General features: G+C 40.2%; 3 protein-coding genes and 1 non-coding gene across 5 annotated transcripts; 2 read left to right on the forward strand and 2 right to left on the reverse strand.

Annotated features, from left to right (window-relative positions):
- Window positions 1–6,704: 6,704 nt before the first annotated feature.
- Window positions 6,705–6,777, reverse strand: TRNAK-UUU. Its single transcript has one exon. It is a non-coding gene; the product is annotated as a tRNA-Lys (tRNA).
- Window positions 6,778–9,003: 2,226 nt separating this feature from the next.
- Window positions 9,004–10,560, forward strand: LOC115732178. Its single transcript, XM_048283220.1, has 4 exons — window positions 9,004–9,150; window positions 9,257–9,469; window positions 10,054–10,218; window positions 10,359–10,560. The coding sequence occupies exons 1-4, from the start codon at window positions 9,142–9,144 to the stop codon at window positions 10,413–10,415; spliced, it is 444 nt and encodes a 147-aa protein (XP_048139177.1). The 5' UTR covers window positions 9,004–9,141; the 3' UTR covers window positions 10,416–10,560.
- A 767-nt stretch (window positions 10,561–11,327) lies between these two features.
- LOC115732179 lies at window positions 11,328–15,815 on the reverse strand. Its single transcript, XM_030662844.2, has 5 exons — window positions 15,445–15,815; window positions 14,746–14,906; window positions 14,509–14,539; window positions 14,200–14,302; window positions 11,328–11,768 (listed from the first exon to the last, which is right to left on the reverse strand). The coding sequence occupies exons 1-5, from the start codon at window positions 15,751–15,753 to the stop codon at window positions 11,662–11,664; spliced, it is 711 nt and encodes a 236-aa protein (XP_030518704.1). The 5' UTR covers window positions 15,754–15,815; the 3' UTR covers window positions 11,328–11,661.
- A 618-nt stretch (window positions 15,816–16,433) lies between these two features.
- LOC115731474 (abasic site processing protein YoqW) lies at window positions 16,434–20,900 on the forward strand. 2 transcript variants are annotated; one of them, XM_048283214.1, is made up of 8 exons: window positions 16,436–16,724; window positions 17,106–17,262; window positions 17,475–17,560; window positions 18,375–18,487; window positions 18,857–18,922; window positions 19,436–19,545; window positions 19,627–19,692; window positions 20,287–20,900. In XM_048283214.1, the coding sequence occupies exons 1-8, from the start codon at window positions 16,630–16,632 to the stop codon at window positions 20,677–20,679; spliced, it is 1,086 nt and encodes a 361-aa protein (XP_048139171.1). In that variant the 5' UTR covers window positions 16,436–16,629; the 3' UTR covers window positions 20,680–20,900. The 2 variants fall into 2 exon arrangements, with proteins under 2 accessions (XP_048139172.1, XP_048139171.1); XM_048283215.1 differs by lacking the exon at window positions 19,627–19,692 and having other exon boundaries at window positions 16,434–16,724.
- The last annotated feature ends 6,369 nt before the right edge of the window (window positions 20,901–27,269 follow it).

The raw sequence follows: 27,269 nt of genomic DNA on the forward strand, positions 1-27,269 counted from the left end.
ATAAAAGTTTCTCGCATTAGCAAGAAAGAAATCCGTCGAGGGCAAAAATGGTAAAACGCAGGGGATGGGGCTACGAGGCAATATCGCAAAATGATGAGGCCCACGTGAGAAAGTAATGCCTGCCTTTTTTAAAAGCGATGAGGCGGTTCTTCGTTACGTAACGGCTATCATGCTGACGTCCTCGGATTTGTGCTAATATTTTATTTTTATTTCCGTTGGAAATTTGCAGATTTGAAGTAAGTTCAATTGAATGTCGGGCAAAATACACGTGAGGCCTGCTTTTCAAAGTTGAAAAAAAAAAAAGAGGAGAAATCGTTGTAAATTTCGGAGAACTGCTAAAGAAAAGTGAAAAATTTTTACTATTAGTTTATTAAGTTTTGAAAGGTTCAGTTTTTTTCAACAAAATATTATTTGAATTATGTAAAGCATGTGTTAATCGTCAAAAGTTAAACTTAGAAATAACTCGCAAATAGGCATCTCCATCTACTTTCTCATATCATTTAGATGGCATTTCAGATCGAGCAATCAGCTGAAAATTTGAAACGGGTTGGACAATCGTGTGATAGAGCGATCGGATCAAGCAGACACTGCAACCTGGCGACACGAGCTCCATCACTTGGCCAGAGAGCAAGGACTAAAATCACGGAGGACATGCTAGAGGAAATAAGATCAGGAATGAATCCAGACTCATATGCAAATCTATTCATTTTGAAGTAGTTCGAAGAGGAAGAGCAACATCAACAACTCAAAAACAAAGCTCGAGCTGGGCCAAAACTGGCCCTTGCCCTCTGTCGGCAAGGGTCGCTCAACCACTTCCCCACCAACGCCGGCCCTTTCCAAAGGTGGTGGGGTGGTAGTGGCGTTAGGTTCCCTTCATAATGAGATTGAACTTCCCAAGCAGACTTTATATGTCTTGTGTCCATCACGACCTTCATGATATACGTATGCAAGTAGCTAAATTGCCATGTTCTGCATTTTATTTATTTATTTTAATTTTATCATATTTTTTAATTAATTTAAGTAAAAATTATACTAAAAATCAGATTTTGGCCAAAAACGAGGTTTTTAGCTACGTCATCGCCACGTGGGAGAGAGTAAATGTTAAAAAAATCCAAGTCAGTATTTTCCGTTGACAAAGTGGACGGAGTTAAAAGAAGAACTCGACCGCACCAATTTAACAAATTTTAAGATTCGATTGCATTTTTTGCAAGTTTTAGAACTTGATTGCATTTTCATGACAAGTTTTAGTGAACATATGCCTTTTTCTTTTCGAACAAAAATTAATGTTTGGATTCCGTAAAACATAAATTATAAGTCAAAAGTTAAAATTAAAAATAACCCCGCATGCGGGCACGTTCTTCTACTTTCTCATATCATTGAGATTTTTGAATGATTCTTGAATTACGTTCTCCATTATTACATTATGAATCTTATATAATGAAATTCCATGTTGCATGCGAAATGAATTAGTATCTTTGCTAATTTTGCATCATGTCAAGAAACACCAATCTAGCTATAATAAATTAGGATCATGTTAAGGAGTGGCCCGAGCGCTTATCAGCATACTAAATAAGGAATGACTCATTAGTGTGGATTACAAGTAACACGAGATGGTTTGTGTATTGAAAAACTGTAAAAAAATAAAAAATTTCATTGACTAGCGGTTTCGCCGATGTTCTTGGTGTTCTCATTAACAAACTCTATAAAAAAAAAATCGTCGTAATCTTCCTCTCACGTAGATTATGTTTTCCTACAATTACTTTTTATGATCGGTGAGTTACAATCCCGAGCATCACCGTATTTATAATTTGTCGATCTTTGCACGGGTGATGTTCGCAGCTTATAACCCACTAATCAAAAGGGTGATTCTCGATCCGGGGCAGAAAGTTCTTAGATTGCGAGTTATGTTAACCCCTTCTCTAGTTCTGCTCCAACTCCTTCATCAATGTGATCCAAGCAGGCAGATATTTGGTTAACTGCAGTGTTCAATAGGGTCACATTACCCCAACCATCCATACCCTTTAATGCTGCAAAACCACCGGACCAGCCGACCAAATTGGCCATTTGCCCTGCTTTTTTTTCCCCTTTTCTTTTTCATCTAAGATGAAGTTAACCCTTTTCTCATATAGTCACAGGCAGATCTTTCAGATCAAAACTAGGAGCTTCACATCTTCAATTTTAGCTCTGTAATGGGGATCTGATTGATCTTTTTTTTGGCTTAGGATTGTGAAAAGAAAGGTAAAAACATTGGAGGGGACATCCGGACAAGGGGAAACCAGAAAAGTTGCATCTTTGAATGAAGAAAAGGTGTGTAGTGAGTGTAAACGAGCCACCAAGAAAGAAGAGAAAGAAAGCAAACCCAAAGATGGGGACCGTGCTGTGAACTGCATCAATCACCTTTTTGTGAACAACAGTTCACCATCCCGGGGGGATGAGGCCTCTTTGGTACTAAAGCTCAAGGACTGTCGCCCCATGATTTTTTGGGAGATGGAGGATGGCCTATCTATACTACTCGAGACACTGATGATGGGACGGTTTCTGCTGTATTCCCCTAGCCAGGAGGAATCTGATAGTTTTAGGGCAAAGGGCATGGGTCTCCTTTTCCTTTTTTTGAAAATTCATATAGTAATATATCCGGATGACAAATAAAATAAAATAAAATGACATGAATAGTCTCTCAATTTTGATTTGACGTGCAATGTGATGCCTAACATTTTAATTTGTTTAATGTATATCCTAAACTATTGCTGAATGTTCGGTTTAGCCTCTAAATCATATGAAAATGTTTAATATCACCCTTTAGCTTATTCAAGTTAGCAAAATCTGTTAATGCTAATGTAGCTTCCACTCATGTAAGTTTGAACGGTAGATCACAGCAACAACAAAAAGCCATGCTTGGATTATCTACACACGATATTCATCTCATATCGTAATATGATAACCCACTTTATCAAATAACAATGTGCATGTCAACACCCTAATTGTTTTTTTTTTTTTTTTTGCCTTTTCCAAAGTAGATGGATAAGAAAGACAGTCATGTTAACTTATAACTTTAAGAATCCAACTCAACATATAATAATCAACATCAACAAGATAATGTCTAATTTTTCGTTTGAGCAAACGGAAGTGACTATATTAGATATATTAAAAGTCCAAAGACGATATTACGTATTTGCTCAAATTTCAAGTTCCATACCTGTCATTTTCCCAAATAAAAAGAAGGAATGATACACTTGAAATTTTGTTTTTCCTCTCGGTAATCAAACCCCGTACATCTTTTAACCATCACATGAGAATCATACAATTGTAATTTTAGCGGTGCTGTAATATCAAGCAAAATAATATCAGATGACAGACTAGACGATGCAATTTACACTTGCAGCTTGTCACATCACTTAAAATATTAGCTTCAGTATATTTAGCATCCCTCATCATGCAAACGGTTCCATTGAACAACCATTAGACACAATCTATATCCCTAGCTCGAGCCTATTTTTTTTCTTCCTTTTTGCTCATTACCAATTGATCCCTTTGTTTGCTAAGGTAGAATATCGAGTCATTTTGTTTTTCCTCTCTTGATTATATTTGGGGTCCGGAGACAAGATCACAAGATAGTGTGCACGAGAAGGTGGATGAGCTTTTCCCTTTTGGTTAAACAACTTGTCAAGTTGAAAAGGGAAAAGGGGGGGTCTGCAAATTGCATGATGCATGTGATGGAGGGTCCACGAGTGTGTACGGGAGAGAGGAGGAGGAGGAGGAGGGAAAGCTATGGTGGCAGAAAAGGAAGCCTTTGTGAATGGATGATGGATGGGTTGCCCTGCCTTCTATCCTTTTGAGGTCCCATCCTCACCTACTCTTGTTCACTTTCATTTATCGGTTTGGGGAGAAACATGCAAGCTCTTGTCCTTGTTAATTTAGCTACATATAGCAAGTCCCAAGTCTCTATAGTAGTGATCTAGAGGTGCGTTGTGATAAAATACCATTTTCGGTACAAAAGTTATCCAAAAAGCCCTGAATTTGTTGCAATTATGCCAATTTAGTCACAAATCTTTTAATTGTGCCAATTGAATATATACATTTTCACGTGATGTCAATTGAGTCAATTTGGTCAATTTTGATTAAAAAACCCTCACGTGGCGGTCCAACCAACACCGGTCATCCTATATGGCATACCGGCATAGACGTGAACAACTTTTAAAAAAAAATTAATTTTTTCCTTCCTTTTTACCAATGGCTGATCTCAGGCTATGGCTAGATAGGACTAGGGGAGGCCGCCCTTGACGGCCACGATCAGGCAAATGTCGGCATCACCTAGACAAAGGTCGCCCTCACCCGTAGTCGACAAGGGCGGCCTTTGTCTTTGGCTGATGAGGCCAACCCTCATGGGTACTTTGTAAAAAGAAGGTAAAGAAAAGAAAAAAAAAATATTACAAAAACTCGAGAATACTAAAAGATTACTACAAAATGTCCATGTCAAAGCCAACTATGTCACATAAGCTGGTTGGTGTCCACATCCCAAATTTCCAACTAATATTGGTCGGATGAATTCAATTGATAAAACATGGTAAAGTTTAGGACTCAGTTGGAACAGTTGAAAATTTTAAGATTGAATTGGTGTCCACATCCCAAATTGATTTTTATTTTTTTTGGCCTCGGCAACGACATTGTTGTCGAGGCCGGTCATAAAAAGAATGAAACTGTCCTCTCCAACGCGTCGAAAGAACAGTTCTGTCAATAAGTCCTTTTGCACTGATGTAAGTGTCGTTTTCCGAGAGGATGGATAAAAGTGCGGCAATTTCACCCTCGAATTGGAATCTGCCTGGAGTAACTTTAGCAGCATCCACACACTTTTTAAGATGGTTTTAAAAGAAGTCATTTCCTATACATTGTACAAAGCAGGAGGCACACAATGATTTGACTTTTCGTTGGAGTCATTTTCCAATTTTGACTCGAGATAATCCAACCCCTCTGTTTTTTTAACCTTGGGATCACATACTTAGAATAGTCGGTGTCCATATTCAAAATTTTCAGTCAACATTGAATGGATAGATTCAATTGACAAAATGAGAAAATGTTTAACTCTATTGATACAATCAAAAGGTTTAAAACTTAATTTACACTAATATAATAAATTTAAGACTTTTTGGAAAGTTTTTTTTTCCCCTTTTTGGATGGTTTCTCTCGATTTTTTCCTCACTCGGCCACGACATTGTTGTCGAGACCGGTAATAAAAAGAATGAAACTATCCTCTCCAATGCGTTGAAAGAACGGTTCTGTCTATAAATCTTTTTACATTGATTCAAGTGTTGTTTTTCACCCTCGAATTGGAATCTGCCTGGAGAAACTCTAGCAGCGTTCAAACACCTTTTAAGAGGGTTCAAAAGAAGTCATTAATTTCCTATTACATTGTACGAAGCAGGAGGCACATAATGATTTGACTTTTCCTTGAGGTCATTCTCCAATTTTGACTTGGGATAATCCAATCCCTCTTTTTATTACATCAAGTACTTAAGACCATGGTCAAGAGTGAGTTGCGCGACAGAAAGTGGGTAGTCTCTTTTTCTGTCCTTAATCATAAATTATCTTTTCCTAATTGGGGTACTAATCCCATGATAACCATCTTCAACCCCCCCACACCATGAGCTACTGATGACACATTCTCAAATCTCATGTGGACCATCTGGCAACAGACAGGTCATGTGGCTAAATCAAGTTTTATATTCGCTTTATCCCCTTTTCCTGTATCTCAAAATTCAAGTACTCTCCTCCATTGATTCCTTCTTATAGCGACCCATCATACCAAAGTGTGGGGGCGGTAGTGCCAAATCCCACTACTTGGGAGTTTAGTCCACAAACTAATATCATTACCCCTCAATAATTGAAAAGAAAAATAATCGAAAGGAAAAAAGGGATAGTGACATACAGTTCATGAATTTTGGCTAATATGCAATGTGATCTGTGAATTTTAAATTTGTTCGATGTGATTATTGATTTTAATCCAATGTGTAATGTTGAATCCCCGAACTTTTGGTACATGCTCAATTTAGTCTGCGAACCGTATAAAAATATTCAATATTGCCATTCCATTAATTCAAGTTTAGGGATAACATTAAACATTTTCATACAACCCGGGTACTAAATTGAATATGTACCAAAAGTTCTGGAACCAAATTGAATATGTATTAAAAGTTCGGGATGATATTGCACATCGAGCTAAAGTTCGGGGATCACATTGAACAAATTGAAAGTTCACGAACCATATTGTATATTATGCTGTTTACCCAATTAAAAACGTATAAAAGAAATAGACAGGAAAGAAATCATTGAGGAAATATGGAAGCAAGCAATCCTTGCTGTGTTTGCTTCTGCTACTTCCAACGTTTGGAATCATGGAAGGATGGCCAAACAAAAGTGTTACACACCTTGCTACTGAAATTGGGCCCTCCCCACACATGGCCTTCTACATATGCCAATCTGATTTGGGAGATCTTCTTCATCATGGTTTTGCTGATTCCGGGTGTGCCGTAAAAGCTATGCCTTTCGAGGTGTATTACCATCTGGCACTACCTTTGTTTTACCAGTTTAAGTTTAGCACGAGGATCACGCAATACTTGAGGCCATTTGCGTTTTTCTCCTCTCGCCCATGCACGCCCATCATTAGTCAAACGAGCTGAAGAAAAATATGCGAGGAGAGAAAAGGGAAACGCCGTCTGTGGGAATCGAACCCACGACCACATGGTTAAAAGCCATGCGCTCTACCGGCTGAGCTAAGACGGCTTTGACGTTAAAGTTCTTATTCACAAATATACTTTTCAGTGCTCTAGCCCCACCTGTTTCAATGGTAATCACGCTTAGGAAGTTGCATCTGAAACTATACCGGCATGGCTTTCCTTTCGATTTGTCTTGAACAAGTTCTGTGCTTGTTCTAACTGCAAAGGGCACTCCGTTTTATGCCCGCTGTCGCGTGAAAAAGAAAAGTGTTGAATGAATGTAGTCCAATCTTTGAAAGTTGTCTTACGAGGGAAAATAGTCTTTTTAGATGATTTTGCATGAATTTCTACGGTTTCGCTGACTATCGGGCCCTTAGAAGCCTGCGCCGATCTAAACGGGTAGAATCGAAGACGTTTGGCGATTGTTGTGTCAAGATCCAAGTGAACTCTCATGAGTTAGCTCCTAAATCCCAATACATCTCGACCATGGAAATCGAACTCGAAGTCTCCGCTTCTTAAGCGAGGCCAGGCCAGGGAAATGGCCCATGATCTGTCTGGTTGGATTTCTTGTGGCATGAAACAGAGCTGCATTCATGGGCATAAAAAGGCCACGTTTGGGGCCGTGGAACTTATCAATGGAGATGGTTTCAGAGGGCCTATATCAATGCTTGATCCACTTCTTGGGCTGCAAAATGATACTTTCAAGAAGAATACGAGAAGGTCGCAATCCGAGTACTCGTCGTTAAAGTGAGAAGAACTACGCGCAGCTTAGGGATTTACGATTAAGGTCGGGGAAACACGATTTCCATCTAAGAGCTTCATTTATTCCACGAAAAAGTTGACATTCTTGACAAATGTTGTCCAGGAAGTCATTTATTTCCAAGAACTAAAAATCATTTTTTTCTGTTGTTTGAAAAGAAAAATCTGATTTGATTTTGCTAAGTAAACATATATTACTCGAGTGCTAGTGAATTGCGCAAGGCCATTCGGGGAATTGGACAAGATCACCGGGCTGTGCTTGGGTCCATCGAGATTGGGCCCGCGAACAGGTCCTCGGCGCCCTAACCTGGGCCCATCGAGGCCAAAACTAGGATATCAACGCTCGTTAACCCCATGGCTGTGCTCGAGAACCCGGCTCCCAAGCTCGATACGCCCACGCTTGCGCCTGGGTAAATCGAGGCCCGCCCTCGAACCCTAGCACCCACACCGGGGCCGAGGTGGGGCCCGCGTCCATCGAGGCCAAGCCCTATACCCCAATAGTCGATCCATCGAGGCCCAAGACATGGTCCGAAGCTCGACCTCCATGGACTTAGGCCTGAGTGCCAAGGGCCTGGGCACGAGCACCAAGGTTCCGAGCCCGTTCTTAATGGACCCAAGCACGGGTGATGTGGGCTTGGGCCCAGCTTCAATGGACTTGGGCTTGCCCTCAATGACCCCCAGTAGACTTGGACTCGGTCTCTAGACTCGGGTGAGTTGCCAAGGGCCCGAGTTCAGAGTTTATGGTCAAGCGTATAATCTAGTCATAATTTTGGAAAATGATTTTCCATTTTTTAAAGAGGAAACAATTTTCCTGAATTTAAGCATATGTTTTCCATCGACTAGGAAAACATTTTCAGTTGACTCATTTTTCTAAGTGATCCGAATGCTAGAAAACGAGGAAACTGCAAAACAAACTCGAGGTCTCAAGTCACGGACTCGAGCCCGGGCACTGCGGACCCAGCGCTGTTGCCAAGGGCCCGAGAGCAAGTGTTGGAGTTTCCGTGCTCAAACGCAAAATTTCTGGTCAAAATGCCGGATCACAATACGTGCTAACATGCACCAACCAACAATCAACATTCAAGTTCATGCAAAATATCGCCACAGCAGCTCTAATCAACATCTGATCAGCATATTCATCGCAGCAAGGCCTCCGGAGTCTAAGCAGATGCTAACTCAACCAGAGTACTAAGCAGTGAGCTCTCGCTAATAATCTAGATTAGAGCGCCTAACCTCTTTTATCATCAGGCATCGGACACGTGATTGGTGGAGTGAAGTGGACAAAGTTGAAGATGAATGCGCCAAAAAGAAAAGCAATTTGCCCCTTCTTTCCCGCACACACGGCTTACCTCTCTGTCTCTTTACTGTTTGTTGTGGAAAAGTCGGGAGTGCCACGGGCTTTGTTACCTTATCGTTCTCCTTTTCTCTTCTTTTCAAATCATAAAGAAAATCACACATTCGCTTTAGCCTGAAAAGAAAATTTTTGAAAAATTTTCAAATAGACTTTGTTCCATTTTCTACTGCATTGCATCCAAAGGAACATTCAAAAGCAATCTGAAAAAGAGATCTAAACCACATGTATATATAAACCCGGTTGAAATGAGGCTGAGTATCTAGTGACTAGTGAGTGATCAATTTCCCCTATCATACACACTTCTCTTTGCTTTTATCTCCGATGATGCATGTAAGGCACAATGACTACTGTTTTTGCCTCTGCTTACTCTTTTCTTTTGTTATTTCCTTCAATGATCCATGCACGTTCTTACGAAATGCATGAAATGGTATTGTAGGGTGATTCCAAGAGGCAAGGGTGGCAAGTCCCGGCTTTCGGGAGCTGGGATAGCTACGAAGGCCTTCCTTTTACCCAGTGCTTCGACTTGGCGAGACGGGTCGAGTCGCTCCGTCATGAGTACTGCAATGAGGATCGTGATTTATACGTGGATGGTGGTCTTTACGGGAATGATGACGTAACACCTGAAGTGATTGTTGTTCCTCGCCGGAGGGTAAGTTGAAAGAAAAGCTAACTTGAAAAAGTTATGCTTCTCTCTTGCAGATATGTACATTTGTTGAGGTGACCTTTTGTTGGATTTGTCGCCGCATAATGCGAATGATTCCTGTTCGCTCCGCTTTCCTCTTGATCCTTTGGATTTCCACCCTCGTCCTCTCTTCGATTATCTTCATCTTGATTCAAGAAATTATGCTTAATCACTTTATTGTCCATGTAACTGAGTTAGAAATTTGAAATCTCCAATCACACAAATCACGTCTCTATCTTTTTTGTGCCTTCATATGTTTTGCGAATTGTGATGTATTCAATCTAGCAGGCAAAATCTAGACAAGACTTCTCTAACGTGAAGAACACATGCCTTAATTACTAATGTCATACCTCCTTAAGGATTAAGCTATGGTGATCCAGATTTACATCCTCTTATGCGATTTCCACATTTGTAGAGTCTAGAATGCATATGTCATGAGTAAATAATAATTTTGCGGAGCTTGAGATGCTCTTATGAGGATCGTGATCATAATCGAAAATAATGAAGTGGCTGGCGGAATGTACTTACAAGTTTGATGTTATTTGTTGTAGACAAAAGTTCGCGACCCTCATGCCGAAATAGAAAAAGGAAAGCGATGGCTGAATGACCTCGAAGGGTCTCCGATCCCAGGATTTCACTTCAGGGCAAGGCCAAAACCCGTCGACGAAGACCTGTACAAAATCCCAGATGAACTCCTTCACGCCAAACCTAGGAAGGTAGGGCTTGCAGACGCTTTTGAATTAAAATCACGATCATTCAAGAATGATAATCTGATTACAATTAAGGCACGATTTACTTGCTCCATTACCATTTTTGAATTTTATGGCTAACTAAACTCGTTTGCATTTTCCTGCAGAAGAGAGGGTCGGGCTTCTTTTCCAGCTGCTTGATTCCAGCCTGTGCCTTGTGTTAGAGAAGCTTGCAGAGATGAATTCTATAGAATGCTTGTGCTATGTATATCTTTTTCTGCACTTCTATAGGAAATTAAAACGTGTACTTTCTTTGGGTGCAAGAAGTCAAGCTCTTTTGTGTTGGAATGGTAATTGAGCTTAATCCTTTTTCGTTCTCTTTCTCTCCTTCCGCAAATCACAAGATCAAACTTTCGACCCCGAACTGTAAATTGAATGAGGGGAATCAAACTTTCGACCCGAATTACAAATTGAACGAGGGGAAGAGCCTGAACGGACAATGGCACTTAGTTTCTCCATGAAGAGATAATCATCAACTCGTGTCGACATACAAGTTGAGAAAATTGGAAGGGGCTGATATGAAAGAGCACAAAAGAACACTATGAAGGGACGTTTTAATTTCCCTTTTACAAAACAGGAGAAAGTCGAAAAGAGCGGAGAAAAAAATGCAGGAAAGAACGTTTAATTTCTAGTTCTTAATTGTAATTTGTTGGCATCAAGATTCACAGGAGAAAAAAGGTGTGAACTTTGCAATCGTCCCGTGGCACAATCGAGACAGGCATGAACACAAAATTGACATAAAGTTCAGTATACGCGAGTGACCTTTTCCTTTTGTCGTAGACTTTTGATAGCATTTCACGTTGAAACTAATCAAAAGCAATGCATTGAACTCGTAAAACCCAAAAGCAAAAGCTGACAAGGAATAATCGGGAACCAAGAGGAGGCAAACCTAACGATTTGAGTCAATCATCCCATTGGACTTGCAGTTCAGAACAGTTAGGTCCCGAGACCACGGTCCCTTTCCTGATTGGCGAGCGGAGAGAGAGAGAGAGTGAGCGAGAGAGAGAGAGAGAGACTTTTTCACTTTACTTTTTCACAGCAAACGGCCTGCTTTCTCTTCTTTTGTATGCACAATGGGAAAGCAATAGGATGATAAAGAGATTAAAGTTCTCAGGTTCTGATACAAAATTACACTGAACCATGTAGAGTTATATTCCTATCTCATACATAGGTATAAGTGAAAAAAGAGGGTTACAGTCCAGATCCTCTGAGCACTCCCCCAGAGCATGCCGTGCAAAATGCTCTGCTGAATCTGCATCGAGGTTGGCTTCATCAACCACCACAAGTGATAGTACCGCACAAATCACTGCTTTTACTGGCTCTGGCATGGGAACGGAGTGACTTGTCAAGGACAAATTTGCCTGATATGCCACTTTTAGCCGGTGAGATACAGAACTCTAATGGGAACCATCAGTCACTTTCACTTTCTGAAAAGTATCTCTGAGCATCGAATGGCTGATACCGGGAGCTTGCACCTTGATCATCTGAAGGGGGTGTTGCGTTCATTGGTGCAAATGCTGCAATTGGCATGCATAATAAATACATGAGAAATGGTGTACACTATTGCAACCTGAATTATAAGAACCCAAGGGAAATTTCCAATGACAAGAAAGAGCCATCAATCCAAGTGCTGCCTTCAGAATGCACTAAGGAAATCAGATTGCATCCACTCACAGTCCTTGTGACTTGTGAGCTTTCAGAATTTGCAATGACATAGTTTGCATAATTTACTCTACAAACAGAAAACCATCCCCGGACACGAGATATTGTTAATTCAATTTTTGTTTTCTCAATCCTCTTATGGCTTTTTCGAATATTACACACGAATGCTTCAAGTTCACCCACACTTGCATGGCTAAAATTAAGGATGGAACCTAAGCTATATTCTGCAAAGAGAACATTTTCTTTCCCTTGATAAAGTACATTCATTTTCTTGACAAACATAATTCATTTTCCTGCAAATCGACAAAGAACACAGCTATGCAATCACATTTGCAATGTCATAGCCATCTGACATATAGGGAAATGCTTGAACAAGAAAATTAGGAAAAAAGTATATGGAGAAGATTTTCATCTTCTAGCTTAAGAAGTTAAAGGAGGTATTGATCAGCAAAAAGAGTGAACCAACAGACATGATCAATAGCATCCATATCATGCAGGTAAAGGTAAATTTTTTAGTGCACTTCTCATAAAAGCATGCTGCTGCTGAAGCTTGAGTGTGTCAGAACAAGTAATAACCATAAGTGAAAATACAGCTCATACATTTCTCATGGGTACTTTATGCTTATATATCACTAGATAATTCTTTTCAGTGGTAATGAGATTCCATTAAGAAGGTACCAAGGGGGTTCTGTCCCCATACAAAACGGCAATAGGCAAAAGCTACGTATATGCAAAATTATGCACAAAAGATTGTTTCTAACATTTCCAAAAAACTGGAAGCATGAATTTGAACTTGAACATACATAGATTTAGTGATAGGAAATAAAAAGACTCATAAACAAGTCTGCAGACAAATCACAGATTGATGACATCACAACCAAGGGAGCACGTCAATAAAATTGGACTAAGAAACGTGACTCCGACAAATAGGGACAGATCTACACTTAGAATCTTGAGGGGGCCAAAATGGCCCAACTATGGTCCCTCAGGAGACCAATCTCCCATTGTTCCTTATCAAAATCAAAGTTCATTTTTCTGGTATTTCCATATAAAGTGTCCTAATGGGCAAATTTTTTATTTTTGTTTTATGACACTTGTGTGGGAGTTGCGAATTCGAACCGCAGATACAACTAGGTAATTGAGGGGATTGATCCCCAGAACATAGAAACCCTGAACACAAATATTCTCGACCCACGAAATATTATTCTAAAAAACCATTGATTTAGCTAATCAATGTTGGCAGAATATATATTCTGCCACTTAATAACAAACTTTCTATCAACCCATCAATCTGACTTATACCGACATGGAACAATAGAGAGTTGCTAATTTGACAAAAAGATCTTAAGCAGAATTGGTCCATAATCTTAAGAGACAGGTTAATTTAAGGGTTCTCTCTATCGTTTTAGAATGAGAAAAATAAGAAGAATTCCTACTATTGCAACCATGAATAATATGAAAATTTTACTTTGGAATTCAAGTAGACTTGGTATCCGACCTATTCATTGGGTCCCCTGACTTCTGTTAATTTGGAAGCTATTCATTTTTGTTGGCAAAATCTAATTGGACTGGCTTTTTCAGGAGCGAGAGAGCAATTGAGATCGACATGAGTGTAAGAAACATAAATTATGCGTAATGGCAGCTCAGAATACTTGGCAAATATATGTTGATTAGATTGTAAGGATGAAATAACAGGTAGATACCCAGAATATTTTCCATAAACCCACTCGTTACTTGATTCAAGGAACAGCTGCCTTGGGTGACATGGTGTAATTTAGGTCCAATGCAACCAGCTCATTTCTCAGAACAAGAAATTCTGTTCTGCCTTATCCTTTGTCTAGCTAAATCATGATCTTCATTTTATATTGAATGGAACAACAGGTGATGCCCAGATTAGTTTCCATAAACCCACTAGTCTTTAATTCCCGAAGTAGCTGCCCTGGGCAACATAATAAGAATATGGGTGCCAAAACAAGAAATTACATCCGCCCTCTCCTTTTGTATGAATAGCTAATCCATCAACTATCGAAAACGAACAACAAGACTCACAAAAGTTCAATAGCCTACAGACCCATCGCTGTCAAGAAAAGATGACAAATCATGTAGCTTGTCTTCTTAAATGGGAAGTTAAAAAATTCATGCTGTTACCACATAGGTCACAAACAATAGAAGTTGGTGGAAGACATGTATGTACCTTGGGAGTAAAAAATCACTGGCAAGCAGCTCATAGATTGGTGAAACCAATGGACAAAGATGAATCATTCAAGAAGTCAAACATGAACTTACCTTTCTCCCTCGTTCTTCTCTCTCTATCATATTCGAACTTATCTCGAATTTGGTTAACCTTTTCCCACGTATCACCTTGTCCATTCCTTACAAATCCTTGCTCCTGCATTCAGAAAAATCTACCATCTTTAACATACCTCATCATCTAATGGACGTGCAGAGATTATTATTATCATTCAAAGACACAGCACCGTAAGTTGCGAGAAATTAACCACATTTGCCTTCATAATTATTACAGTCTCCTGGGGATCTCATCGGATAAGAAAGTAATACTTAAATAAGACAGGAATTCTGATTCCACACCAGTACCTTGACTTGGCCTGCATAAGACCTCCTGCTCCTGAAACATAAAGCAGATATACAACACAGTTATAGTTGGTTCATACTATCTCTTGAAAGCTGAAATAAAACCTATGCTTTACTTTTATGACTTAGCTAGTGAGAAACTTCCCAATAGATTAGTCGTGTCTCAAATTTCAAGGGCTAAAAGTTCTTTAAACCGCATCAATTAAAGAGGACAAAATTTCATGCATGTCATTGCCCAACCTGTATGGGGAAAAATCTTGATCATCATCCTCAGCAGATTCATAATTTGCATGATCTTGGGCAATTTTCTTTGAATACCCTTCATCCCAATACAACCTCTCCCAATTCTCCCTAAGCTCATTATACAGTTCCGTATACCTTTTGCACCAAGGCTCATGCTCCTGAATCATAACCGCAAGTCAAAAATGAGAATGCAACGGTAAACAACAAATCTTCAACACTTCAATTGACTCAGAGCACGTAGTTGAGATTCAAACAAAATTAATGTGGGTTCTTTCAATTCTCCATCACACACTGTTCACACAGTCCCAACATATACATCAATACTCATCCCCCTGAAAGCTCACCTCCAGTCTCAGTCGAATGCTGTAACACAATACCCAATACAGGCGAACAGTTCCGTGCATCATTACCACGAATAGAACAAATGAATGAACACTCAACAAAACACCCATAATAAATGGTAAAAAGAAAGAAATTATTTGAAGAGCTACAGACCACGTAACCCACAAGGCCAAACATCATTTGCATAAAATACAACAACGCAATCAACACACAACCGACATTCAAGCTGAAGACTAAATCCAAATCCTCACTCCCATCAACATTTCACACAGCGCAACGACAAGGAGCTACAGACACATTTCCCACAACGCAAACACTAAATATTCGGACAGCAAATTGAGTTTCAGTACGGACCGCCTCCTTGAGCACGAGGCGGGTGCGGCGCATGAACTGCTCCCTGAGCTGCTTCCGCCGCCTGTTGGGGATGTTGTCCCTCGGGATCACGAAACGCTCGCGCGGAGGCACGTTGTCGCCGATCTCGTGCATCTCGCCGTCCACGACCCACCACTCCGATTTCTCATCCGACTTCTTGAGCGCGAGAGGCGGCGACTTCGGCCGCCGCCGCGACGGGACGGCGTAGTGCCGAGGCGAGCAGAGGGAGCCGGCGGCGGCGAGAGGGAGGCATCGGTGGAAGGTGCGGATTCGTTTAGCGAGGGATTGCATGGAAGAGTTTGGAGCAAGCTCTCCAGGGGGCGGGAGCTACTGTTTCTTCGGAGGGTTTTGTCCAGGTTTTTTCATTTTGGAGAGTTACTCGTATTTTTCGGATTCTGGTAACTGAAGTCTTAATTATTTTCCAATTTGGCCCCTCATTTTATGAAATTTGTGGCATTACGCCCCCCCAACCAAATTTTTTATTACACCTGTGATCGCGTGACTGGACATGTTTCGATTTGAAAGGTAAATTGATCATATATCTCTTATTTATATGAGAAGAAATAAAGAAATTACTAAACAAATATAATAATTCACAATCACCAATAGCCATGCATTTCGACATTGACTCCAATCGCATCCTTGTCGAAATTTTACTCACATGCTAATATATGCTATTGTAGGCTATATATATATTTTCCACTTATGTATGTTTATGTGCGTTCACATGATGAAATTATTTTCATAAGTCACGTGTTGTCATGTGCTTAAAGCTCCAAATATAATCTAGTCGGAGTCGCTGTCTAGGGATACATTGCAACCCGATTTCTACAATTCAGAGGGGGCGAATTGCCTAAATTAAAACATTGAGTGGGCAATTTGCGACAACCCTGAAAGCATGGGGATATTTATAATTCATTTCTATCTACTTGGGAAAAAAGGTTGGGGGAACAAAAATGAAAAAGAAGAAAAGCAGAGAGGCAGGACGACGCCCATCTCCGAGAACTGGGTCGAATCCAACGGCTCTCGTCGAGTTTCCACGTTACTCAAGAGAAGGGAAATGAAACCGCCATTGGTTCTTCTTCCCGCCCGCTCTTTCCACTTCGCCTCGGGACTGCACGCGCTCGTCCTCGGAGCAGAGAGGGAGGGAGGGAGGGAGGGAGAGAGATGTGTGGAAGAGCTCGTTGCACCCTCAGGGCCGACGACATCCCTCGCGCCACTCATCGCGGCGGTCAACCCTCCCGTACCATCGACTTGGATCGGTATCGCCTCTCTCTCTCTCTCTCTCTCTCTCTCTAGGTTTTCCGATGTATGTGCGAACGTGTGCACGGTATTCGTGTGGGTTTGAGAGCGCCGGAGGTGCATCCGATATTCGATTACAGAGAGATTACTTCTGTCGATTGAGCAGTGCGATTGAGCTATTCCCTGGTTTTCTGCTTTTCTTTTTAACGTGATAACGGGGAACCGATGGTCTGATTAACAAAGCGATGCTGCTCTTTTTTTTTTTTTGGAAAAATTTCCGGCTGGAAAGCAAGTCTCTGAAAACTTCTTTGGCATATTGGGCTTCGTTTTTGCTCTCCAAAGTGTCATGAAAGTGTCTCTTGCTGGTGAGTAAGTGTTAGGACCTGTGCTTCATCACTCAGGTACCGCCCTTGTTATAACTGTGCGCCGGGACGGAATTTGCCGGTGGTGCGGAGAGAAGAGAATTCAGACGGAGATGATTACGTGCTTCACTGCATGAAATGGGGGTTGATTCCCAGTTTCACCAAGAAAAACGAGAAGCCTGATCATTATAAGATGGTATTAACCTATTGCATGCAAATCCTTTCTTATGACTTCAACTTCTGTGATGCCACGTTAATAATTTGTGGACTTTAATGATGTCTTGCAGATCTTTTTTGTGGGGGCAATGTTTGGTTGATTTCGAGGATAGAGTTAGAGCTTATGGGTTTAGTTTGGTTTTCTTCATGTAGAAACTTCCATCATGTCTAATTGTTGCCTGTCTGTTACAGTTCAATGCTCGGTCAGAGTCAATATATGAAAAGGCTTCATTTCGTCGTCTTATTCCCAAATGCCGCTGCCTTGTGACTGTTGAAGGGTATGCACATATCTAATCCTTGCATGAAGTGATCTTTTGGTTATGGAACACAGTGGAGGCATATAACTTTCTTTAGTTAGCAGTTTCTATTTCTGGGATGACGTCGGACTTTACTTTTTTTTTTTTTTTGGCTAGGTACTTATATTTTATGGTAATGGCGATCCACCTTCCCTTTTTAGTTCCATTTTGGCAATCAGCCTTTCCTATTTAGTTTTCTCCCCTACTGCCAAATATCTGTAGTAGGAATAATCCTAGTTCAAATGTGGTTTTATTATCCTAATGCATGTTTGTGTAGTGGTATGCGGTCTCTTGTTAATTGTCGGGTATGCAGTCATTTTTCATCTGTTACTGGATGCAGTGCCAAGGACGTACTGAAATTAAGAGCTTTAGTTGCAGATATCTCGAGGACTCTGTTTTCTAGTTATTGTATGACTGGAACAGAAAAAATAGAGGATAATGTGGTGACTTCTTAAGCTAGAGTCCGACCTCATCTAATTAAAATCGTTAGGTTATCTGGATCATTGTTGAGAATTTTCCTTACCATGGTTTGCACCTTTTCCTTATCTTGATTGACTGTAATGGGTTACATTGATACTCTTAAGCATCGGATGTCTTGCTACTTCTGTCTGTTCTCTGGAGCACGTCATATTTATGGTTGGCTCTCATTTCTTTCTGCCTCTTTTAGAGGTCATGTCATAGGTGCTGGATATTTCATTGAGTGGGACGTTTTGTAGTTCTCCTGTAGGTGATAAGCTGCTTCTTTCAAGTTTTCTGCATTCTTTAGTGTGTTAATGAACTTGGATGTGCTATACAGATTCTATGAATGGAAAAAAGATGGATCCAAAAAGCAGCCATATTACATTCATTTCAAGGATGGTCGTCCCCTTGTTTTTGCTGCTCTGTATGATTCATGGAAGAACTCAGAAGGTTCATTACTCAGATAATATAAATTTCACTCCCTGCGTGTAATGACTGCGTTGAGAAAATCCTGTTTGTCCTTTTCCATCTTTTGTTTGCTATTTTTTCATTTTAATGTATTTCCTACCTCACAGCTACTTTGCTTGAATTCAGGCCCAGCAATTTGCAATCTGTCGGTCTATGATGATCCATATGTAACTTTTGTTTTGCTTTAGCTGATCCTGCTCCCAAATGTCCACTTTATTTGTCCGATTTCTCTTATTATCTCTTTCTCTGGGGAAAAGGCAGTAAAAGCCTAATTTGATCTGATTAGATCTCCTTGACTTTGTATGGACATACAATTCAAAGCCAGATCACTGAGCAAATGCTTTTCTGCAGGTGAAATTATTTACACATTTACCATCCTCACAACTTCATCATCTCCAGCTTTGCAGTGGCTACATGGTAAACAATTCTCGTTTTAGCTTTCTCATATCTAATCACGTGGTATCTCTCATATTCTACAATGACTCTCTTGATGTTGATGTACTTATGAGTTACAATCAGCAAGCTTAATCTTTGCCAGACCAAGCATAAAATAGTGATTGGTCGTGCTTTACAGAGGGGCTTAGATGTACACTTCTTGAAAGATAAGATTTTGTGATTAGCTGGAAATTGCAGTTTCGGTTTAAGATTGTCGGAAACTGGAATGACTATGGGAGGATCTTAAAACCAAGGGTTAGTGCTTTTTACACTGAATTAGTCCATAGATGTTTGGTTTTCACCACCCATTCAAGGTCTTAAGAGTCAGTTTCTTCATCACATTTCATAGCAAGTGGAGTGACAAAATTGCAGTTTTTCTGGTCATCTGTTTATGTTAGCCCGACATACATTAGAGACACTGGGGACATGGATTATGCAATATTGATTAGAGACGAGAGGACTTATGTCTATATCTTCACTGAACCTCCTCTGCAGATAGGATGCCCATTATTTTAGGTGACAAGGAGTCAACCGACACATGGCTGGGCCGTTCATCTTCTTCCAAATTTGATACCATGCTTAAACCATATGGAGAGTCAGATCTGGTAAGAGCTCCATGACTCTGGAAAGATTGGATGAGATCTGCCTTATGTAATGTACCTGGCTAATAGAATTTTTTCGTTTAGGTTTGGTACCCCGTGACACCTGCAATGGGCAAGCCATCATTTGATGGACCAGAATGCATTAACGAGGTAAGCTATTTTTGGCTTATCTTCTTCATTTGTGACACTCACACCACAGTTTCACTTATAATGCCAAAGAATTTTACTCATAAGGGAAAGTATACAAGGCCTTCAAGACTTCATGGATGGAGCACTAGAACGTTGACGTAAGGAACTTTGTATTTGCTGCTTTATGTGCAATATGCCTTTGGTTTCTTAGTTTCTTTATTCTTCATAGCGAATAATCTTAGGGAGTTGCCAATAGTTGTCATTTTTGTTGCTTCGAAATGTGCTTCCATGAGCGATTCATAGCTGTTTATGTGTAGAAATATTTTTTGTGGATGGTGATGATCTCCTGAAGTTCCATGTGAAAAAAATGTGGTCAAATTGCCGTACTAGTTTAAAAAGCTACCCAAGAATCTATCCTCATTTCTCTTTGACCACGGGAACTCTTGTACTCACTGGCATAAGATGAAGATTTACGATGAAGATTGTTATCTACATAAATTGCCTCTGCACAAGAGCAGGCTTGATCCTCACGGAAATAACTGAGTGGCTTTTCTGTCTTAATTACTCTTTCGTATCTAGAAATCTTCTTTGTTTTACATTGGTTACTTTTTGCAGATCCAACTGAAGAAAGAGGACAAAAACATGATTTCGAAATTTTTCATGAGAAAGGAAATCAAGAAAGAAGAAGAAGAAGCTAATGGAGAAGAGAAAAGCTCTCATCATGATTCTGTCGAGACTGATGTGCATACAAGCTTAAAAGGGGAACCTAAAGTTGAAGGCTGCAATGAATTCTCATCATCGACTGATAAATCTGGCGATGCTAAACATCTTGATGATGCAACAGGACAGGGCCAAGTCAAAAGGGATTATGAGGAGTTCTCAACTGATCCAGATCAACGCACATGCCAAACGGATGCCACCCAAACTAGTCCATTGAAGAAGAAAAGAGAGGTTAAGAGCAGTGAAGATAAACAGCCGACACTATTTGATTACTTTACCAAAAGCTAGTTCGGATGCTTTAGCGGGATTTTGCGGCTTCATTTACGTCCCCTGGCTGTGTAATATTGTTGTTCTTGTATAGATTGTCGAAAGCTTACCTCCATTTTGTTGTTGGGAAGAGGTGTAGCTGGTATTGCTTGGTGATGGATATGTATATGGTGCATTTTGCGGGGACATGAAAGAACAGATGAATCTGTAAGATCTTTGGGGTCAGCACGGTACCATTGTTAGCTGTGTTTTTGCTTGGGACAGAATGCCGAGCAAAGTTTGTGCTATTTTCACTTCGCACTTACGTCGTCACTCTGGATTCCAGTGTACATGACTTACTCCGTGAGGTGGATGAGATTAATTCTCCTTAGTTAGTGGGGCAAAGAATTTGTTATCTATGAAAATCTGTCTAGATAATTACTCTACTGTTGGATAGTTTTCGTGTGGCCACTGCATAATTGAAATTGTGCAAGAAGAGCAGATTCAGTATGGACCCATGAGCCAGCACCCAGCAGAAATCTAGAGACATAGTAGTTCTTTGATCGGTTGAAGCATTGACTTTAAAGCACAGAAAAATGCTGTCAGAGTGACGTCTTAGTTATGCAGTTTGGCTGTGCCGTTATTGTACAAATTTAGAAAGTAAAGGAAGGGGAGAAGTTTTACTGTAGAACGAAAATGCCATTAGCAGTCAACACAAGGGAAACAGTTGCGGGCGCAAAATGGGTAGAGACCAGATACAATTGTCAATCAATCTGTCACCCCATGCTATCTGCATCACAATCTTCTTCAGCACCCGAAACGGACTCGCCACTGCTCCCCACCGGACCACCGGCCGCGTCCCCAGGCAGAACCCACGCCGCTTGTTGCCGAGCCTTATCGTGTTGCCCCGCCGCCTCCTCAGCCGCCGGCGCGGGCGGCACCACCCGACCAAGATTGTGGAGTTCGACAACACAGAGATGCTATCGGCATCCTTCTTCTCCATTGCCAAAATTGGGAGCGTTTGGCATCTTCATATCCAATTAAATCTTTATATAGCCTATGAGGTGCGTCTATCGGTGTCAATCATTAGGATCATGATGGCTGTAATTATCGCCATCATTATGTTTTAAAGCCTGATGCTAAAGTGAAGTGAGTTGTGGCTTTTGGAAGGGGCTTCACCTTCTTTTTGAACTTTTTCTTCTTGAGCCTTGTGGTAGGCATGATCACAAGAGATAAGCCTCCACTAAACTAAAGAGGAATTACTAGAAGATGCAGCAGTATTATCAAGTACCTTGGAATCCAATCATGACATGTATATGATTGCACTACCAAACTTTAGAATATAACTAAATAATTTGTTTTTTTATTAAGCAATCAAACCTAGAAAGTGTTTTTTTTTTTCTATTTATTTTAGTGTATCCACCATGCCGTGGAGGCTTTTGGCTCAAAATAATGAGGGAAAATTCTAAATAAGAGCCAAGTGCCTAGTGAGTGCCATTTGGGCCCGTGGGCCGAACCGGCCCGAACCGCCGCCGCCCGGCCACGGTTCCGAAACGTGGGAACCGGCCGGAACCGGCGGTTCGGGCCGGTTCAACCGCAAAAAAAAAAAAAAAGGTGGGCCGGGGCGAGCCGTTGGGCTCTTCGCCGCCGCCCCGCGGGCGCTTTGGGCGTTGGGCTCTTTGGCCGTTGCTTTTCATTTTTAAAAAATAATAATAAAAAAAAAATGATTCTTGCCTATAAATATATATGCTTCCTTTTCATTTTTGTCACAAATTCTCGAACAATCTCTCGAATTCTCTCGAAATCCTCTCAAATCGCTCAAATTCTCCCAATTCTCTCAATCCCGATCAATTCTCTCAAAAATGGCAAGTGGAAGCAAATGCGACAGGGCAAGATGGCTATGGGAGATTCCGACTATCCCTTTCATGAATACGATTCTCGTGAGTATGCAAGTTGGGAAGGCGCGACGATAATATCAACTATGTCCCGATTCCGACGTCGAGCACATCCCAACACAAGAAAGTCTTCATCCTCCCACTGGTGTCGAAGAAACGTCAACGGCAAATGAGTCGACGGAAGGGCCGAGATAATACATCGGACTTGTGGCTACACTTCGACAAGGTACGTGATGAAGTCGAAGGTAAGTATAATGTAAAATGTAAATATTGTTCGCAAACTTATAAATTCACGAAAGGAGACGGCTACGGAACATTCCGCGCATTTGATGAAAAAACATCCAACGCAGCGGGATCGACAATACGCAACAACAATTTTCGGGTACGCCACTTCTAAGCCTCATCCTTTATTTCGTTTTAAGCACTTTATAAACAAACATTAGGTGAATATGTTGCCCTTGATCATGCTCCGTTTAATCTGGTGAAAATTTTAATATGAAATATTTGATAAATCTGCGTTGGTTCAAGCGCCAACTATTCAAAAATACTCTTAAACGAAGTTTTTCATCTTTTAAAAAGGAAAAAATCTTTAGCAAAATTTTTTGCGAAATTCAATGGACGTGTGCATATAGGTAGCGATATTTGGGTGATCCTTGGCAAATTCATTGTTATATGGGTGTCCGTGTCATTGGATAGATGACAATTGGATGATTCAAAAAGACTTATTGCATTCGAGTTTTTGATGAAAGCCATTCGCTCATAATATTTATAGAATAATTATGCAAGTTTTAGAAGAATATAATTTAATAAATAAAGTATTTTCAATTGGTTTTGATAATGCCGCCGCAAATACCGCTTCTATTCCCGAATTAGAAAATATTTGCAAACCCACTTTTGGCGGACAATTTTTTCACATTAGATGTGCTTGTCATGTTTTAAATTTATGTGTACAAAATGGTTTAACTCTTGACACTTCTCTCGCCCCAATAAAAAGTGCAATTAAATTTTTATGGAGTCGTCCCCAATGTATGAAATCATGGGGAAAATTTTGTAAACAAAATGGGGAAGGCCAGAAGATTTCCAAAGATATTCCGACTCGTTGGAATTCTGAGTTGCTTCGCAAACTTTTGAATATAAAGATTTATTATGTATGTTTATTTCACAAAATATTCCTGAAATTACTTTACTTCCTCAACATTGGGACGTTTGCAAGAAAATTTTAGATATTTTGAAAATTTTTAATGATGCTACTAAGACTTTATATGGTATTTATTATCATACAACGATTTATTTTTAATAGGTGTGTTAATATTAGTAGTGTTTTTAGTGAATATGAAAAGATACCGAATTAGGTCAAACTATTTTAGTAATGCGAGAAAAATGGTTGCATTATTATTTGCAAATTCCTCTTGTCTATTTAGTTGGTATTGTTTTTGATCCACGTATTAAATTAGACGGTTTCAGATTATTTGAATGTGTATTATCATGATTGTTTACATTTGGATGATTCAATAGATATTTTAAATATATTAGGACATGTTAAAGAATCTATAGTAGCATTATATAGAGAATTTTGTAGTAGATATGGTTTAAGTGATTCGGATCTTTCAATCCTGCCTCACGTAGCGAAGGTGGTAGTTCACTTAGTAGAGGGTATAATATGCTTAAGAGTAGGCAAAAAAAAAAAATGGGCACGGGTAATATTTTGAATTAGAAAATATTTAACCACTCAATTTGAGTTTCGTGATGCGGAACATAGTACGTTTGAAATCTAAGTGGTGGAAGAGTCACCAAATCGAGTATCCGGTTATCGCCCTCATCGCTCGTCAAATATTAGAACCCCTTCTTCAACGGTTGCGGTTGAACAAGCATTTAGTTTGGAGGATTAATTTTGGACTCTCGCGTTCAAGATTAAGCCCGGACTCGTGGAGCTCAAGCTTGTGTCGGCGATTGGACGGGCGAAATTCGACACCAAGAGTTAGATCGTGAACACGAATTTTTTAGCGATGATGTTGGAGATACCACCGCCACGGGTACCACAACGGGTAGCGACGATTGACGATGAGGTAAGTTGGGGTTCTCAAGGTAAAAGAACTACATGGGTTTTGATTCTTCTATCCCCAAGAAGATATGTAGGTCGCTTAATGATAATTCATTAAGTTCAAGCCCATTCCTTCTTTTTTTTTTTTCCATATTTTATTACAATGTACAATTTAATTGTATTTTATAATTTATAATTTATTATATTTATTTTATTATTTATTATTTTAAAATTATTATTAAAAATGAATCGGAATGAACCGGAACCGGCCCGAACCGCCGGTTCCACCTTTGGAACCGACCGCCGGTTCTCGACGCGGGTTCCACCGAACCGGCCGCGTCTACAAGTGCCCCTATTTTCTTAAAAGAGGTCTCAAACTGAATCTTTTTTAAATAAAGACGTGAAGTAGCCATGACAATTTCAAATAAGGATATGACCTCGCCGGGCGATGGTAAGGGTTGCGGCCTTCGATAGCCACGAGCGAGGGCAACCCTTGCCTAGCCCTCTCGGGGCATCACGGAGAGTAGCCATCGCCTAAGACCCATTACTAGAAGGAAAGAAAAAATAGAAAAAAAAAAATCTGATTCTCCTCATATATGCTCTCTTCAGAAATCCTATTATGGTCTTACACATCCTCTCTTGGGATTTTTTTTTTTCTGGCTATATCCCCATTTATCTTATTCTGGATAGTTGTCAAATACAAAATAGGACAAAAACATATCATATCCTGGCTTATATTTTGACGATCAAACATAGCCTTAAGGTTTCGTATTTGCTTTTCTAGAATTCATTCCATTTCGGTCACTTGCTCAATGGAACGAAATCAAGAATAATGCTAGATCAAGACCAGTTTACAAATTGATATAAGTACAAGTGGTCACAGTCAATGCGCAATTAAAATCGGCGATATCTTTTAACAAATCAATTGTTGTAACAGATGCGTAAAGTATTAGGGAACTAACTCCAATAAACTGTAAGTAGAACAAATAACGGGGCATGCGTATCATGATAAAAACGAGATAACTAAGAAGAGGCCGACGATCAATTGTATTAGCAGGAAAATTTCTCAAAAAAGTCAATATTATAATGGTGTCAACTCAATTTTACTTTTTCTTTTTTGTCAATTGATTCCTAAACATTTTCTATTTGTAATAATTCAGTCCATTTGATTAGCCGGCAATGGCGTAACAAATTTTTAATAACATTTTAATATTTTTTAGTAATTTTTTAATAATTTTTTTTATTAGGGCCAACAAGAGGCCGCTGGTCCTTGGGCCAAGGCCTTGTGAGCCCTCTCTCATAGCTGGGCGAGGGTCGAGAACCCTCGTAGCTGGGCAAGGGCCGCAAATCCTCACCCAAGGCTGGCGGATGTCGTGGCCTACTATTAGCCATAACAAAAAAAAAAGGACAAAAAAATTATTAAAATTTCATTAAAATTTGGCCACATTATCGTCGGTCGGTCGAATAAATTGAATTAGCATAATTGTAAAAGATTTAGAACTCAATTGGTAAAAAAAAAAAAGTTTAGAACTGAATTAGCACAGTTGTAATAAGTTAAAGACTTTTTGAGTAATTTTCCGGGTATTAGTATCCATCTTCGGACCCTAACATGTCTAGCATTGTTCCATACGTACATGCGAAGCCCCAGGGTAGGTTGAGCAATGACGCCAATGCAATGTCGAGAAAAGGAGAGAAAAGAAGAAGAAGAATAAGAATTTGGGCCCAGAAAGTCATCCAATTTCTCGGTCATTGTCTGCGATTCGAAGAACACGCGAGAGCAATCCATGGGACAAACTGAGCCACCCGATAAGAATGACGAACCATTCAGTCCCCCTGCCTGCTTCAATGTCTCCATCCTCCAATCTCCAAATCTTTCACGTCTCTCTCTCTTGAAGAAGGACGAGCGTCTGACTCTTTGAAAGGTGCACATCTGATTCGATAAGACCGCGTGGATTTCGGTTTTCGAGCTTTCGGTTCGGTCCTAGAACTAGGAGCGTTTGCTTGTCAAACACGAGACTCCTTCCAACACGACATACATTGTTTTTAGACATTGACCCACCGTGACGCGACGCCAAACAACAGCAAAGGCCATGATGTTTTCTGGCGTTTGACCTGCGCACGCAGCTAAATGTTAGTCTCCGTCACGAGATAGACATTTAAGCCAGACGAATGGCCATGGGAATGGTCTACTTACGTTAGCGTTAATCGTCGCAAAACTCGCCCATCTTCGTTCACGGGTTAGAACTAGGAATTTTATGCCGAGGAACACCGTCGTGTAACATATCTGGGATCTAGTAGATGTTAAAGTCTTCGTATCATCACTTTGAAAAATCTCGGGGCGCAGATTCGCGACGAAGGAGACAGCACCTCGTGACGGGTTCGAAGAACCGGAGAAGAAGGCTAAGCCATCTCCCAGTTCATGCATCCACAAAAGGGAATTATAATAAGACCACCGTTATCTGAAGAGAGATCCAGAAGGGTATTGGATTTTAGCTCCTAAAAAGAGTAACGAAATCTTTTGAGGATACGTAAGTACCTCAAAATCCCACTCCATATCATCCCCCATGCAATAAGATTTGGTCATTTCTTTTCCCATTTTTACCACAATCTTGACAAATTTGAAAGGACAAATCAAAAGGGTCTTTTTTTCCCGGAATCTACTGGAGAAGGATGAGAGTTTTTGTCCAAAAATAGGG

This window comes from Rhodamnia argentea, chromosome 7 (genome assembly GCF_020921035.1).
Source record: "Rhodamnia argentea isolate NSW1041297 chromosome 7, ASM2092103v1, whole genome shotgun sequence".
Taxonomy (NCBI): domain Eukaryota; kingdom Viridiplantae; phylum Streptophyta; class Magnoliopsida; order Myrtales; family Myrtaceae; genus Rhodamnia; species Rhodamnia argentea.